General features: G+C 41.7%; 1 protein-coding gene across 3 annotated transcripts; it reads right to left on the minus strand.

The window, feature by feature from the left end:
- Positions 1-1,564: 1,564 nt before the first annotated feature.
- Positions 1,565-11,498, minus strand: MTX3 (metaxin 3). 3 transcript variants are annotated; one of them, XM_054652116.2, is made up of 9 exons: positions 11,342-11,498; positions 10,832-10,901; positions 9,304-9,380; positions 7,710-7,802; positions 6,504-6,686; positions 6,289-6,365; positions 5,282-5,439; positions 4,798-4,886; positions 1,565-3,440 (listed from the first exon to the last, which is right to left on the minus strand). In XM_054652116.2, the coding sequence occupies exons 1-9, from the start codon at positions 11,420-11,422 to the stop codon at positions 3,330-3,332; spliced, it is 939 nt and encodes a 312-aa protein (XP_054508091.2). In that variant the 5' UTR covers positions 11,423-11,498; the 3' UTR covers positions 1,565-3,329. The 3 variants fall into 3 exon arrangements, with proteins under 3 accessions (XP_054508091.2, XP_054508090.2, XP_077027582.1); XM_054652115.2 differs by having other exon boundaries at positions 1,565-3,466; XM_077171467.1 differs by having other exon boundaries at positions 3,324-4,886.
- Positions 11,499-18,262: the final 6,764 nt, after the last annotated feature.

Genomic DNA, 18,262 nt, shown 5'->3' on the forward strand with positions numbered 1-18,262 from the left:
CTGCAAACCATTTTAACCAGGAATCAAATAGGGCGGGTTTTTTTCTTAATGGAGTGTTATGCTACATTAGCAAAAGTAATGGGACATCATGAATGTGTAAGCGATGTAAGTGAAAAGCCTAATATAACAGTATTTTCAGAATGGGGGTGGGGGAGGGGGAGAGGAAAAGGGGAAGGGAGCAGCAGACATTTTTGAAGCAGTCTTGGAAGTGTTATATAGAACATATTTGTAGCTATTAATTTGTAACCTTTTTAATCTCATTTCTTCTGGAATATATATATACCTACAATTAGGTGACACAGAAAAACACAAAATAGCCCTAAGGATATCTACATACAGCTTTCACCAGAAAATTGCCTGGGAGGAGGGGCATTAAATTTGCAACCTGCCAAAGTGGTCCACTCCGCTTATAACTGGCAGCTGGATAAGTTGTTTTCAAGGTAAGATCTGTTCGTAGCCACCACCTTTCCAGGGGGAGGGCAAGGAGGATGAGGCTCATCAGCTGCCATGGTAGCAGCATGGCCCTGGAAACCCAGTGGTATATCCCACACTTGCACATCGTAGGTGTGTGCACCAGAAGCCAGAAGGGAACATGTGAACCCTAAGTACTTAGAGATTGCAGAGCCGCAGAAGCTACAGCAGCCAGTGCTCTGCACACAAGGCAGGCTGCAAACAGTGGTTCCAAGGCCACACCACTGCTGCCCAGGCAGAAGGCTGCCTGACTCCTTGTTTCAGACCACCCACCAGCTCAGCAGTGGAGGAAAAGCCAACCACCACAGCAGGTTTTCATCTTATGGTAAGAGTTAGGCAGCCAGGGCTTCCTTTGCACACAGCAGAACAGCACATGTCCAGGACTCAATCATTACGTATCTGCTCTAAGGAGACAAATCACACCTCGATCCCATCTTTCTCCCTTAGCCAGAGAAACAGCTTTTACTATTTCAGATGAAGACAGTTACTCAAATTGACCCCACCCTGGAAAGCATTCACCTCCCAGCTTCAGAACTCAGGCACACAATATATGCCAGGGTAAACTAATGGGCAAGCCTGAGTTACCAGGCCAGGGATGACACTGCCCACATAAAGGAATCTGGGCTTGAATTCACCTTGGATAGAAAGTGAAATAAGGAAGTGTATGGCTTTGCAACATCACTGTTTGCCTGGGATGGTGTGCATGACTGCAGGCAATTTTTGCTGTGACCTCCAGCCCTGTTGTCCTCTGCTATCAAGTGAATGAAGTTCCATAAACATTGGTTTACCAAAATTTCAGTCAGCCCAATCACATGGCCCAAAGCTCACATTTAGTAAGATCAGCAAATGTGTGCCTCCTCATTCCATTTCCCAAAAGCAGTTGTTTTGAAAGAAAGGAATGGTACTGAAGAGGTGTGATAAAAATTTAAAATCTGATCTCATGAATATGCTAAGATGTTTCCATTTCTTGTCCTAGCAGTCAGCAGCATTTTTGTTGGGTTTTTTTTTAATAGACAAGATAAAACTTTTCTACAAGGAAATAAGAAAAACGCTGAAAAAATTCAATGTATATACCACAAATACTCTACCAAAATTCCACTAAAAATGCAGAATTTTAATCTTGGAATAACAATCCTTTTTACAAAGAGATTTTATAGGCTGAGTGTATGCATTCACAAAAGCGACAAACTAAGGCATATTCTCCATAGCCGTGTTTGTAAAAGAAAAGCTCTGGAAAGCTATGTGACATGATCTCACATAAATCTTGTCAAGGTACAGGCAGTATGAATTTTAAACATTTAAATTACTTTTGCATGTAATGGACTGTCAGTTTATACAGTTATGAGTATGAGCTAAATTAATTTCAAATCACTGCAACAAATACTCTAGTAAGAGCATGAAGCTTAAACAGTATTTTAAAGTGCTCATTAGAAATCCATTTCAATTAAGAAATGTTAAAGATATTACATTCCTTACATATCAAGTCCAAAGGTACAGTATGTACACAATCTACCACCTTGTCTTTACAAATAGGAAGTGATTTATCTGTGTATCTCAAACATGACTAGTAGCCAAAGTGAAGCTGAAAGACTCTCTTGATTTGGCCAGAAAAACAACAAAATATCCTCCCCAGAACAGTTATCCCACACATACTGCTATCAGAATTCTGTATCTGAAGCACTGCCACTTTGGCCAATCTCCTTGTCTAATTCTCTTTACACCTACTCATGAAGCATCTGCCAGTGCTTTGCCAGTAAAAAATTATAGCATCTCTCTTGTAGCAGAATTGCTTGGGTCTCTAGAACTGGGAAGGCTTCTGTTAAAGACAAAATGTAACTGAACAGAATAAATATGCCCTGCAATATACCACAGTTTGCAAAGAGAAAAGAGCTCTTAACTAAATAGCCCATCATATAACAAAAATTTTGACAGTTGTTAGTTAATTTTTGGATCAACTGTAGTGCTTATTAAAAAATAAGATGAAACTAATTAAGAGGCATTTGTGACATTTAAAAGCCTACATCAGCTTTCTTATACAGCCCTAACCTATCCCTTTCAATCCATAGATGCAGTACATTTGCTAGTTAAGTCTTGTCCTGATAGCAACTAATCAAACGTTTCCACTCACTACAAGTTTTCTGTGATTTTGACTTAACAGTTTTGCAGCATGTGGTTATTACTCTGTGCACAGGTTAAGCCTGTTTCACACAAAGGACTAATTCGAGGTACTGTGAAATGTTAGCACTGTGCATCATTTTAATCCCCATAGCGCACATGCTTTTCAATAATCCCCTTCGAAGTACATGACAAATTTTCAAAGATACAAACAACCATAAAACACAAATCCCAAATTCATTAAAGCACAATAAAAATATTTACGTTCCTGTCATTGATTTCATGTCTCAGCTGCCATGAATGGCAACATTTTGTCTTTTCAGACTTTGCAACTGGACTTTGTCCTTTTCAGACAAAGAGCATACCCACTCACATACAGTAACATGATTACAGTAAAATCAAAACCCACGAAATAAAATAGTAGTGAACATTCCATAAGCAGATTCTTAACTTTAGGTAAACATTTCTGCAAGGCTAAAGGCAAAAATATGCTGTACAAAATCATATTAACATCTGCAGTAATAAGCTTTGTTTAGCTTAGCTTAGCTTCAGCGTAGTGTGTGGCCAGCCTGATCTATGCAATTTCTTAAAAGAACAAGTAGATAGAAGATTGTAAAGCTGCAGTTCTTCTCTACTTGTACCCATTAGCAGATTCTTCCCTTGCAAAACATTCATGTGTAAAAAAGATCTACTGTGGCACTCAGTTGAGTTACAAAACACACATTTATGGGCAACAGGAGATGTCAAGGTGATAAACGACTCATTGGACTGCTTTCTTCTCCTCCTGCAGCAAGCTTGAGCGTTGTGAGCTTACGAGGGGGATGCTGAGGACTCTTGCGAAGGTTGTCGTCCATCTGCAGAGAAACAATGAGAGCCGGATCTGGCAACAGCAGAATATAGATTGTACAATTAGTCTTATTTGTCATCATTAATACTGGGTTGGTTGGTGTATGTTTACTGTCAGGACCAGCAACAACTGCTGCTTTGGTTTCTTTCCACTTCCCAATATACATTTGTGTTAGAGCTGCTAATCATTCCCTTACATATAATGCATCAAACCCAGGGCACCTAGATGTTCTTCAGCTCAAGTTATCTGGTCAAGATTACTGAAGGAAGCAACACCAATTCTAAGAGGTCAAATATTGTACAATAACCAAATGCTGAGAAGGCAGATCAAGAGTCAAACTGCTAACAATGGATGCTTCTGTATATTCAGCAGCATGCAAGAATAAAATCTTTTGAAATCAGAAATGTTCTGGAGATGCTGAATGAATTTGTATTAGTCACACATTTCGAAAAGTACGTAATAAAGCACTTGTGATAAGACCTTTTCAAAGACAGGTTAAAATTAATCTCTGGATATAAACAATTTATATTTTCATAGGAAATCACTCTAATGCCCTATGTGCAATGTAGTCTGAAAAGGTTTAGTTGGTACAGAATAAAAGCACAGGGGAGATCTGCAGAGGCTGTCTAGTCTACTCCATTTCTTCAAGTCAAGATCAGATTTTCCTTAGTCATGCCTGACAAATGTCTGTGTAACCCATTGTTTAAAATTTCCACAGCCACACTTCAATGACAGAAAAAGCATCAATACCTAATGCTACAAAAGCTGAGCATAGTTAACGATCTATTTCACACACTGATCTTCAGAATAAATGCCTTCTACCCTTTCAGTCAGAGTGTTCTATCTACATGAAAAGGCTAATTCTTCACAAGTATTTTTCAGTTAAGTTGTATAGCTTTTGATAAGTGCTGAGTGACGGCCTTAGAAACAGAGAACATGAGAAAAAACAGCTAGATGCAGAACAAGGAGGAGAAGAGTGACTGCTGGGTAGTTACTACAGCATGCAGCTGGGAGCAAGGTAAGCTGGCGATCAGTCTTAATTTGCAGGACCATTTCTGAGTTTTGACCAATACATTTTCCTCCTTCTTAGCTGAATGTACACTTGCAGAAAGATACCACTCTGTTGGTGTGCACACCTGCAAGACAATGTTCTTTTGGTTGTATTAAAAATACTTTTTAGTGCAAGGCTTCGTTAATTCCTCCTTCCAAATGATGTAATATCCTTCCCGCCTCTCTACACACTCACTAGAAAAGAAGTAATTAAAATAAAGTCCACTGTACAGTTGCAATTGCCACGCAAGGATATCTGTGAACAAGTAACCACAACAAAGCAGTAAAATTAAAGATACTGAAGCAAAAGTAACCTTTTCAATCAAGTTGGATTCCTTATTTACAAGCTGTGTGAGTTTCTGCAGATTAGCATCTGCTGTATCGTGTCCAGCTGGAGAATGGCCTGGAGAGTGAAGGCAGAAAGATGAAGAGTGAAAAAGTATTTACAGAAGCTTTTAAATTCTTAACAAAATAAAGTCACATTGAAGAGAATTCATGCAGTATTTTAACGCAAAGAAGAATTTAAGTGTAAAAGCCATTCCATGTGAGAAAATTAGAACTACAAAGCATAAGCTGTAAGATTTTGCCAATGCTTGACAGAATCTAAAACTGAGTATTAACACTTGCTTTTAATTTTGAATCCTTTCTGCCCAACTTTAGAAGTTTCTTCATTTCTCCACAGAAAGTCTAGCATAAACTACATGAAATCTAATCTGCCTTGGTTCACAGGTGGAATCCTGGAGCACTAATCCCAATATGGGTACAAATGACAAAAAGGAGAAAAGAAACACAACTTACCTGAGACAGTTAACCTGAAGTAGGAAGTTAAAATATCATCACAAAATCGGCACAGATTGGGAAGCTGTTTCAAGTGCTCTTGCAAATGTACCCTCGGGAAGCACACTTTATAAATTGGTGCAAGGAAACCAAACACGAAGGCATCCAAGGTGGTAGGCCTAAAAGAGTGACAGGAAAACACTGAAGTGACTTGAGATAAGACTTTTACAACCTAGTTTTCCGTGTATGTCAAATACCACTCAGGAGAGAATACAGTCAGTGCTTCTGTCATTCCACCTTTGCCTATCGACCTGGTAAATGCTTTGTACCAACTATCTACTCCTTTCAGCATCTCTTAACTAGAGACATGCTGACAAGCTGAAACAGATGTTTGCATCACAACACAGTCATGCTATCCCATACACTGATAAGCAAGCCCCTCTAAAACACCTTTCTGGCACCATAAAATTCGTGGAGGGCACCAGGGGACCAGGATCCTCCCTCATGGAGGATCAACTGCTAAACTTCAATTGTTAAAGAAGAGATCATGCTTTTCAGGACCTGTTGGCTCTGTGTTGCTAGCCCTATCTGCTTCCTGCTCTGCACACATACCGCAGGAAAAGTGTTCCTGGACCTATGCCCTCCTCCCATGAGGGCAGTAGTAGCACCTCAGCCTAAAGCATTTTCTTCTAACATACAAAGCCAGGAGGAGACATTCAGTAGCTAGAAAAGGGTTCTCCAGTGCACCTCACATTTTCTTAGCAGCTGTGAGAAGCATTTCTCTCTCTGTGGAACAAAGTAGGATAAGAGAGACACCACCTTGACTCAGTCTGACCACCTCATTTGTGCCCTGTTTGCTTACTCAGCTTTATCTGAAAAGCAGACCGTGAGACATAAAACTACTGGCAAGCACTTTTAACATTCTGGGAGGTTAAAAACAAAACAGAAAGTTCAAGTGTTCATAGAGTGGTGTGGTACTTTTTTCATTACTCATTTACCAAAATCATTTTTAAAAAAATCACACTCACGTATCTCCAAAGAAAAACTGAGATGTTCCCAATCTCTTCGACAGGAGATTCAGGCACTCCTTGGCATCTCTGTATATCTGATGAGACACAAGAGCCCTAGGTGTAGCCATGCTGGTATGCACAGAACCATTCATCGTTTAACAGTGTGCTAAATTGTTTAAGTTCTTGTCTTTGACAGAACCAACTTACAGAACTCCTTACTGCATAACCCATACCTGTGCTTCCACTTCAGTGAGACTGTAGAGTGGAGGGCCTCCCTTGGTCAGCAAAATCCTGTTCAGCGCTTCCCTGGACATCTTTCCAGGCAGATACAAACTCAGTGGGAAGGCAATCCTTGAGGCAAACCATGGCTTTGTAACACTGCAGTAATTTTCAGCCTCAATCCAGAAAGTGTGCAGCTGTATCAACATGAGGAAAAATGTAACTGAAATTTGAATGTCATGAGTAGACATCTCATGACACCTGATATGCAAGATCTCTCTCAGAAAAGCAAAAGAACCAGGAATTATTGTAATTTAAGGCTATCAAGCTCTGTAGAGGAATATACTAATCCTCTGAGTGCAGGATTACACGAGTAAGGAAATAATTATCTTCCAAATAAAGAAAAACACCAAAGATATTACCGAGATCTATATGCATCTGCATAAAATTACATACACACTATATGTACAGATAGGTACACACACACACAGAGTATACTGAAAATATATTGCAAAAGAGTTGCATACAGAGACATAAAGCAACAGGTTTGAAGTTCCTGAAATTTTGCTTTGAAATTTTATATAAATCTTAAAATACAAGATACTACAGAATTATGAATTTGAAACCAAGGTCAGCTGAAAAGGCTAGCTCATGATACCATCTGGTCAGAGTACTTTTCACTGTACAAACTGAAGCCAAAGTCATCCAAGAGAATCAGTATCTGTGAGTCTTACAGCTCTAATGTAATTACACTGAAATGGTGAGGGCAAATGGCCATGTATTTATACCCTGTATTCAAAACTGAAAAATTAAACTAGTTATGGGCATTTTAATTTATTAGAAGGTTTAACTCAACAGTTCAAAAGGCTTTCAGTTGTGTGTCTCACATCAGACACATCTTAATTAAAAGTTTTTCAGGAAATCAAATGAACCAAAAATGGCCACAATAAGGTGTTTTCAGCATACTGTTCCCCAAACACCAACAGAAAAAAAAAACCCTAAGTAAGTGTCCTTTTAAATGTCTTTCATAAATCTACTGTTATTACTTGGCACTTCACAAATACACACTTATTTCCTTTTAAAAAGTTGGTAGGCAGTAATTCCAAAAAACAGACTAACAAAACAACTATGTTCCAGCCAGTGCTGTGGCTCTCACATTGGGCACCTCTGTATTCAATTCCAAGTATTTGGACCATTACAAAGTATTTATTAATATTTACCAGAGCAGGAAGCAACTTCTCTTCAAGTAGTGCAATATATGCCAGTGTATCAGCTCCTTGTTTTGCAGACAAATCATAATCAGCATTGTATTTCTATGAATTAAAAAAAAAAAATAGACTTACGACAAACTTTCAAAAAAATTATCACTGGAAAGTTACTTCAAACTTAACACCTATCAAGGCAGTAAATATATATATAATATTTGGAACAGAAAGCATGCACTCAACAGAATTTTCCTCTAGCTTTTCCACCTTCCCATTCCTAGAGCTTTGGGCCCTCCTATTTCCAAAATAATTCTTGTGTCTCCTTTCTATTGGTTTCCAAGCAAATGTCCAGTGATACACAGGCAATTTTTCAATACTGAGGGATGTAGTAAACTTCTAGTAAATATCCACTGTTATTTTTCAAGAAGCATCTGACACTTCAGAAGGTGTAAGCATAAAAAAAAAAAGCATGCGTTCCCATATTTTGCTTTTAATGAACATTCTAGAAGTTAAGAAATTGGATGGTAACAATGTAAGGGAGCAAATATACAGCAAAATTAACGCAGTTACTGACTGAACTTTTAATTCTAACAGTGGATTCTTCTAAGATACATTATAAGGATTGAAAAACTGGGGGAGGGGGGAGAGTGAGTAGATTGCTTCATTAACTTATAAACAAAGGGCCAGTGCTGACACTTGAACATCTGAAAAGAAAGCATACAATTGTGATACTTTAACACAAACAAGGGCTTTTCCCCCCAACACTATGGAGCCTTTGGTATTCACATGAATACCAAATTCAATCCAAATGAATCTGAAACTTCAAAATTTCCAAAGAACTGTCTAAAATTCCATCTCAACTGCAGTTTTCATTTCTGTTTTTCTCCCCATAAAGATTTGAAGTTTCACTAACATGGCACTCATCAGATCATATGACCACACAGGAACTGCATTTCTAATGTAAAAGCAGAATAGTGGGCTAGAGGACCATCTTGGGAATAAAAAGATGATGCCATGGTTTATTAGGTATCTTTATACTTTGTGAAAAGAAGAAACTGTACAGCTTTATTCTTTGTGTACAAAACATTAAGAGTCTTACAAAAGGCAAGCAAGAGTCCATAACATGGTGTGCATCCAGAAATGCCTGCAGACCTTTTTATGTTACAAGCTATAGAAAAAATACATAGATTAAAAACAATGCTGTATATATTAACTTTCAAAAAAAAAAAAGACCACTGGGAAATGACGCATTTAAACTATTAACTAAACTATAATATCCTAGGTCTGCAAAGTCATAATGATATTGAAAATGTTATAATTACAAGCAGGGTGATCAGTACGAAACTGCTCAGTTAGGGACAGTTTGTTGTCCTTTTCAATTTTTTTTTTTCATTCTTATTTTTAAATCTTTTACACAACTAATGATAAAACTTTTAAACAGCAAATTCCTGTCCACCATTTTGCAATTCTCATGCCAGCATGAGAAAAAGAAAAGCACTGAGTCTGAACTAAACTCCAGGCTTTTGGAAGCCTGTATCAGTGTATACAAAGGAGACATGCAAGAGTCACTGAGAGTTGGGGAAAACAAATCTTTTTGAAAGAGAACTACCTGCTTTCTTAAAAAGTTTAGTATTTTTGCTGGCTGAGAAATAACAATGTCTTCTGATACCAGGACTGGTAGATCTCCTAGAAGGCATAAATAATACAGTTAATTTGTACAGATGACTTTTAACTAGAAAGCAATCAGTCACGTTATGTACTTTCCTTTTCTCAATACCATGCTCTCATTTTTCTAACATGTAAACATAAACTTAAAATTTTACACAGCAGGAGAGTTCCAAAAAGGTAACAAATACTTTACTAATAAAAAACATTAAAAAGGGTAATATCAAATCAGACTGAAGCCAATGTTTTTTGCTAGGTATCCAATACTTTGAAAACCAGGCTACTTGTCTGGATTTCAGATGTTCATCTTAAGACAGAAATTCCAGCTCAGTCCAACTGCCCTCTCAATTCATCCATCTCTGAGCCTCTTTCCAATTTTTCCTCTGTCCTTCCCCTCCAAATCTATTTTAACCATCTTTTGTTCTCTAGCCTTTCTAGAAACAATGCCCAAGCTACCACTACATAAACACGAATTACTAAAAGAACTAAGTACTTCCCTTTTGCAAGAAGTTGACTGGACAGCCTTTAGTCATAAGACTGCAAGATCAAAGCCTATAGAGTGCAAAGTCGCTGTGACAGGGTCTACCTTATGGCACATTCACAACAGAACTGCCAGAATGAGCCCAATGGGACAGTGCTAAATACTATTAAATTATCAATTATCACCAACAATTACTACTTAAACTGCTTTCTTAACTGATTTTATGTATTTTCCTTATGAAGATATCCCCCAAATTTCTACAAGTCCACCCAGCTAGTTCTTGGTATTTTCCCCTAACAGGAAACAACACACTGAAAACCAAGAACCAAAGGCTCAACTTCTGCATGAATACAGTACTGCCTGAACTGATTAATGTGGTTAAGTCTAAGTGACATTAACCCTGCAGTGATTTTACCTCTCTTAAATACACCAAGACAATAACTGCTGAGTGAACAAATAAGCAATGAATAGAAGCATCCAAAACAAAGAAGTCCTCTCTGACAGCTTACCTTCACCTTTTCTCAGTCAAACCCTCTAATTCAATACAATACCAAACATCCCAGCTAGTGTAACAGTGCTGAGGTTCACATTCCACTTCCACCTGTACCAACTAATTAAGCTATGGGTAATTAAACAGCTCTTCCATACACATGTCTAGTTACTACGTTCATAAATATGCAAAGTGCAAAAAGCTTACAAATTTGCTTTCACTACACCATCAACTGAATGAAACAGTTATGTACTTGGCATTACTGCTTTGTTAACTGTCTGTTGCCTCACCCATACACATTATTAATAAACTGTCCTCTAGAGCACTTTATTTATGACTTCCATTATTTCATTCTCTCAAATTCATCACACTTGATCCTGTGAAGTCATTCAATTGGGGCAGACTGCATTCATGAACACAAACCCAATGCAAACACAGAAACTGGAACCTACATTTGTAACACGGCTGTGATTAGAGCAATAAAGGCTGCAAAGATGGTACCTTTCGGAGTTCTCCAGGACTTATATATAGTATTCACTGTCAGGGGAGCACCAGAAAATTTGGCGTAAGCCTGCAATAAAGATTGGAGGGCAGGGAAGAAAACCTGTCACAATGTGTAAGAAAAGCATAAAACAAGGCTTCAGAAGTTGTGTTAAACACCTTCGTGCACTGAGGACCAACCACCAGCAGGTGCGCGACGGGTTTCGGCTGGGCTTCATTGCCCTGAGGAGGCTCCAGGGAATGCTGGGCAGAGGCCCCGCTACCCCCGGGAAGGGCGGCAGCGCCGCCGGGAAGGACTCGGCGCCCCCGGGAAGGGCGGCAGCGTTGCTCGTGTCTCCCGCGGGGAACGAGCCAGGCGCGCACCGCGGGCCCAACATCCCGCCTCCCACCCCCGGCCTCTCCCGAGGCAAGAAGGAGCTCCGCGGACGTCCGTGCGAGCAGCGGGCAAGCCCCGGAGCGCCGGCGCTCCCTCCCTCCCTCCCGGGCCGGACGGTGGCCGCCGCCCGTTACCATGACGGTGAGAGACTCCGGGTGCAGGGACGGCAGCCCCCAGTCTCCTCCCCAGCAGCTCAGCTCCATGGGAGCCGCCATCTTGTCCGCCGCGCCGACAGGGCAGCGCGGCGCTGCTCCCCCCGCATGGCGGCGCCAGAGCGCCCGCGGCCGCGCGCGGGGCCCGCAGAGGGCTGAGAGCGCCGCCCGGAGGGACGCGGCCGCACGGGCTCCTGCCCCGGGATCCGCCGCCGCCGCACGGGCTCCTGCCCCGGGATCCGCCGCCGCACGGGCTCCTGCGCCTGGGATCCGCCGCCGCACGGGCTATTGCTCCCGGGAACCGCCGTGCACAGGCTCCTGCTCCCGGGAACCCCTGCCCGGCCTCCTGTTCCCGGGATCCGCCGCCCGCGCTCGGGGCGGCGAGTCACCGAATCAACTGGGTTGGAGAAGGCCTCTGAGATGATCGCGACCAACTTTTGGCCGAATACCGTGTCAACCAGACCATGGCACCAAGTGGCACATCCGGGTTTTCCTTGAACACCTCTAGGGATGGTGACTCCACCACCTCCCTGGGCAGCCCATTCTAGTGTCTAATCACCCCTTCTGTGAGGAAATTCTTCCTAATGTCCAGCCCAAAGCTCCCCCGGCACAGAACTTAAGACTATGTCCTCATACTACCCACGTCCCTTCCCAGAAGGACAACCCCTGCCTGGAGGAAAGGAGGTAATGAAAAAAGCGGTAAATGTCTTCCCCGAGGCGCCTCCTTTCCACCGGGCTAAACAAACTCAGCTCTCTCAGCCCCTCCCCACAGGAATTGTGCTCCAGAGCCGTTCACAGCTCTGTTGCGCTGCTCTGGACTCGCTCCAGCACCTCAATGTCCTTGAATTGAGAACTGTGTCCTCTTGTCCTGTCACTAGCCTGGGAGAAGAGGCCAACCCCTCCCAGGGAACAAAGCCGTTTCAGGTTGTATCCAGGTGGGGGTCAGTCTCTTGGGAAGGGACATGGGTGACCTGTGATCCTATGGGGAAATGCTGCAGCCGTAGTCCTCTTGAAATGCAAATTTTGGTACTGTCTGGCCGAACCCTCACCCTCCAACCCTGACACTGCACACAGAGTTGTGACTTTTCATAGGAGCAAAAGAAAAGATTGTGATTCTCAATCAACGGTGATGAGCAGCCATGAGTAGCTTGGCACTAGAAACAAGGAGCTCTGATCATATGTTACCAGTTTTGACCAGGTTATAATGATAACCATTCAGTGTGGTTTTAACTACAGAGCTTTAAAGGCTTCAAGTTGTCAGCTGTTTATTCCAGAGCTGTGAAGACGTGCCACAGCACATCTCTAAATGCTAAGTCAAGTTTCCATCCTTCCCACAAAATGAAAAAATACCACATGCTGACTAAAAAAAAACCCTGCACTGACCACCCTTATTTAGGTCTTCTATGCATAAGGAGAGTAAGGCAAAAGCTTCATTTTTCCTTTCACCTTCCCAGATCCACAATTTCAGATTTGCTTGAAATTTGTCGAAGAAAGTGTGACGAAAATTTATGCCACAGATCTGAGATCATTCTGCTCCATTTATGAGGAACATGGAAGAAAAAATACATACCCACTTTTTCCCTCATAAAACTATACCACTGGAAATATTAACAGAAGCAATTTTTTTAATTGCTATGTTACATTTTTCCTTCTAAAGACTTATTTAAGATATATATTCTAAGGATATTTTTAATGTCTTTTCCTCCCTACAGCTAACTTCCCAGTCTGTCCAAGTACTTTGCTTTGGTCCTTTCACCATGTGAACTGAGATGCAAAGCTCTGAGAGGGAATTGTGGAGGCTGGCAGCTGTGATCCCAAAGATCTGTTTCTATAAGGGGTATTTTACAAAGGGCTCAATACTTATATCAGCCCTTTTAAGTATCTTTGTTGATTTTGATGACCTGGACAAAGGGATCAAGTGCACTCTCAATTAGTTTGCAGGTGACACCAAGCTAGGTGGGAGTGCTGATCTGCTGGAGGACAGGGAGGCTCTGCAGAGGGATCTGGGCAGGCTGGATCATGGCTGAGGCCAATGGTGTGAGGTTCCAGAAGGCCCAGTGCTGGATGCTGCCCTTGGGTCACACCAACCCCAGGCAGCTCCACAGGCTGGGGCAGAGTGGCTGGAAAGGACCTGGGGGTGCTGGTGACAGCAGCTGAACATGAGCCAGGCTGTGCCCAGGTGGCCAAGAAGGCCAATGGCATCCTGGCCTGGATCAGCAATGCTGTGGCCAGCAGGGCCAGGGCAGGGATTGTCCCCCTGTACTGGGCACTGGGGAGGCCACACCTTGAATCCTGTGTTTAGTTTTGGCCCTTCACTACAGGAAGTTCATTCTGGTGTTGGAGTGAGTCCAAAGAAAGGCAATGGAGCTGGTGAAGGGCCTGGAGGACAAATCCTGTGAGGAGTGAGCAAGGGAGCTGGGGGTGTTTAGCCTGAGAAAAGGATTCTCAGGGAGGACCTTATCACTCTACAAGTACTTGAAAGGATACTGTAGATCGGTGGGGTTCAGTTTTTTTCTCCCAAGTAAGAAATGTTAGAATAAGAGAAAATGGCCTCAAGTTGCATTGCACTGGGGAAGGTTTGTATTAGATATTATGAAAAATTTCTTCACTGAAAGGGTTGTCAAGCATTGAAGCAAGCTGCCCAGGAAAGTTTCCTCAACATTCCTGGAAATGTTGAGGACATGTTTTAGTGGTGCCTATGGTGGTGGTGCTGGGTTGATGTTTAGATTTGATGAACTTAGAGGTGTGACTTTAAGAAAAACCTAACTATTCTATGAGCTTTTCTGTCATATGGCTGTTCTTGAGGCAGGCTGCAAGAAGGCTTAGGAGGTAAATAGGGATATAAACTTTGCATTGCCTTCAGGCCCAGTTTATCTCTGTGTTGTTGTGGAGTCTGGAGCAAAGATAAAAAAAAGAGGCAATCTGTACCTTCCCTCCCCCACGTCAGGAACTTTTTCCTCTTGGTTGCCTAAGTGGAATTCCTATCAGTGTAAATGAAAAGTAAATAAGTGCATTGAAGATGGATATATGACTTGACTTGAAATAGTGGAGCTTCAATTTGTGTTTTAGGAAAGCAAAAATTCTTTTGAAACCTGTCTTTGAAATTTGAAACCTTTGAAACCAACATTTTTTTTTTTTTAATGAAGCAGGATCAAAACCAGGAGTGTTGATATAAATAGGGAAGGATGTGTTTTAGAGCTGATACTTCACTTGCCTTAAGATTTCTATATCTTAATTGCCCAAGAATCCTGATTTTTAATAATCCATATAGTTCCATGAAAACAATGAGTCTCCTGATGCATATTAGGAACAAAACATGTAAAGTGAATTAAGCAGCAGGGTTCTTTTCTGTTTCCCTTACCCCATTATTTGGAATTTGAACAAGTAACAGACACTTCTGTAAAGCAAAATCTGTAATGTTTGCAGCTTCTCTGTATTCTGTATGCTTAAAATCTTACAAATTACATAATCAGGTCAAACATTAGAGTGATTGAGGTTTTCTTGCAGATGCTATTTAAAAATTACAGTCACATACTTATGACTTCCTGACAAAAGGTGACTGACATTATGAAAGTTTCTTGGAAACACAATTGATTAATCATGTTTTTATTCTTGCTTCTTATTTAACCTCCAGTAATTAAAGCTGGAGTTAGTATTTCAGAGAATACAGAAGAGTGAAAAGGGAATTGCTAGTATTCCATTGTTTTTATTGAAAATGTTGATCAAAAGGTCAAATAGTCCCTTCCAGACAGCAGATAAACTTTCCACTTTGTGAAATCCCTTAAAGAAGGTTGTGCTTGAGCACCAAATCCCCTTTAATCTGTAACATATTCCAACATAAAACTCAGAACAGAAATGAAAACTGAAGAAATTACAGTGACCTTTAAATGTGCTAAGTTCATCTAAACATGGACTTAAGCTTCTGTTTATGTACATTGTGAACCAGTCCCCTTCTGTCATACTGGATTATGTCTTGTGGGCTGTTTGCCAAACATTGCTTCCATGTGCATTCTTTGTGAGTAAGCACAAAGAATAAGCAGATACAGAGCAAGAACAGAATATGGTCCTCACAAATCTAATACTAATGAAGATATAATACTACAAACAAAATCCTCCTCCTGGAGGACTGGTCAGCACCAGTATGAGACACTCCTTTGTATTTAAATCAGAAGTAAGGAATGGTAAGTTAGAATTACTTAATATTTCTGTCAGATAAGGAAATCTTTCAAGAAAACATTTCCTATGCTTTAATAATCTCAAATTCAGTAAACTCAAAGTGCATAATAAATAGCTACAAATTATTGACAGTGCTCCCCTTAGGTGAAAGCAAACCCTTACTATACTTTTCTCTCTTTTTTTGTTTGTTTGGTTTTGTTTTTTGTTTTTGTTTGTTTGTTTGTTTTTGTTTTTGGGGGGTTTTTTTGTTTTGTTTGGTTTTGGTTTTGGTTTTTTGTTTGTTTTTGTTTTGTTTTGTTTTGTTTTTGGTTTGGGGTTTTTTTTGTTTTTTGTCCAGAACTGTAATGATTTTGCAGACCTTCATAGTGTTCTTCTGTCATGCACTTAAGTATATGTTTGCAAAAAACGCTCTTTGTTGAGTCAAGGCTTTTCCTTAATAAACAGTTGAACATCATCAGTACTGCTCTAGATCCACGTATTAGCCTTGCAGCACTTGTACTGTCTCCCCATGCTTTAGGCTGGGGACAAATTCTGAACTAACACTTCTCTTTAAGGAGTTTATGACATTCAAAGTTCCTCCTTTTCTTTTTCCATCTTCTTGCCTCTTGCTTACCCCTTTTAACCTCCCTTTTTTCCCTGCTCCACAGCACACTGCATGATCTGTTGATCTGTTTTTCTCACTCCCCTGTGCAGCTCTTGGCCAGCTCATTGACACTATCATGTTATCCTGTCACTTGCACTGCAGGGGCAAGGATGTGGGAGTGAAGCTGAGGTGTGTGTGGAGACGTATACAGAAGAGCAGTAGGGTGAGGAGGAGGAACAGCACCATGCTGTCACACAGGGGCTATGGCAGAGCACCCTTCTGCCTGGCAACGGGCAGAGGAAGAAATGGCCAACTTCAGGAGTGGGTCAACACTGCTAACAAGAATAAGCTAAGAAGTAGGGCTGTGTTATGGAATATAAGCCATGTAGGGAGGGCAATTAGAGGACATGTGAATATAGGCCACCTGAAGGTATCTGAAAATCTCACTGGGGCTGTGTTGGAGAGCAGCCCACAGCTCTCTGTGGTGTAGAGCTGCTGGGGCAGCCCCTTTGCAGCGCTCACAGCCCCCACCCTGCAGTATGCTGTGTTTTGCCTCCCACACAGTGAGCCCCTCCAGGACTTCTCTGTAGTGCTCCTTAGATGTATGCACCAAGCCTGATGAGACTGAACATTAATCAACACTACTTTGCTCACTTTAACATAAACTTTCCCTTCTATTGTTGCCCTACTTTTTATGATGTAAATAATATCAGACAGCTCTAACTTTTCCAACTGAGTGTGGATAGCAAGCTGCGAAGGGGCCAAGCAGGGCTTCCTGGATTTCTGACGTGACAGGGGTTCATCAGCAGAGCTGATACATACAGAGATGTACAGGACAAAGAGAGCTGTGCAGCAGGATAGGAAGCTCATGATGTATTTGTGTTTCTCACTGGATCCCTTTTTCCTGTACTTTCTTAACATCAGGAGTGCAGAGACTAGAATTTTCTGAAGTAGAGGACAAACAATGGGATAATGATATCCTAAGGGAACACAGAGTGCTGAAAATTGTTGTAGTTGAAAGAAGAAGTTTTTTTGTTTTTTTTTTTAATTTACTTTGGCTAAGTTATTGAATTTGGGAGTTTGCTAAGACAAACAACCTTTTTCCATAGTCTCCATCTGGTCAGTTTGAGCACTCCCAATGCTTCTGAACTCTTTAAATGAAACAAAGGAGCAGATGATACATTCCTCAGTTTACCAGTCAGAGTCTTCTAGAAACCCAATTTGCCCCAGTCTGCAATCTGCATGACCCCTTTTAGTGACACTCTTCAGTTAGGAAAAGTGGAGTATTTAAATTTCTACCAAGACTATGTCTACACACCAGAGCGTCCCCGTTTGTTTTGACTTAAGATATGCATGAGAATCTGTTCTAATATATGTTAAACCTTAACAGTTGACACTAAACACCTGAGTGCAGAGCAGGCAGAGAAACCTGTGAGAGGGCTTTGCAAAGGTGACAGCTGTATTGTTGTCAGAAGACACAAAGAAATATATGGTCACCACTTGCTGAACATAGAAAGGGAGGCAGGACAGGTTTTAAACTAAAATTGTGCCAACCTCAAAGTTAAGCATCCTGCAGTCAGCAGGACTGGGTGAAAAGGCTGGATTATCTTCATGTTTCTGACACTCTTCTACATCCTTCACCAGGCAGGTGGCTCTCTGAAGGGCTGCTTGCAACAGCGCTGGACTTGCTGTCCCTCCTGAACTTAGAGAACTCTTATTCAGCTCTTAAAGCACACCCAATTCACTTTTGGGGCCATCTTCTTATGACTGGTAGTAAGCATGGTCGCTTATTAACCACTGAACTCCATGATCTTAAAGGTCCTTTCCTACCTCGCTAATTCTGTGATACTATGAATTTAAAGCGATTAAATACATTGCAATTTCCAGGGCTCCTCAAAGGGCAGACTCCAGACAGGGTCCTCACAGGTGTTGATTTGGGGGCCATCGCCAGGATCTCCAGTTCTGTCCGAGCCACCTCCATCAGTGCCAGTTCTCGGCTGGGGTTCCGACGGCGCGCTCCCTCCTGGTCCCCCCCAGGGCTCGGCCGTCCCCCTCCGCGCCCCCCGCCCGCCTCCCGTGGGGAGCCCCGGCCAATGGCCCGCCGCCTGCCGCCGGCCGTGCCCGGCCCCGGGGCCGCCCCCGTT

Source organism: Agelaius phoeniceus, chromosome Z (assembly GCF_051311805.1).
Source record: "Agelaius phoeniceus isolate bAgePho1 chromosome Z, bAgePho1.hap1, whole genome shotgun sequence".
Lineage (NCBI taxonomy): Eukaryota > Metazoa > Chordata > Aves > Passeriformes > Icteridae > Agelaius > Agelaius phoeniceus.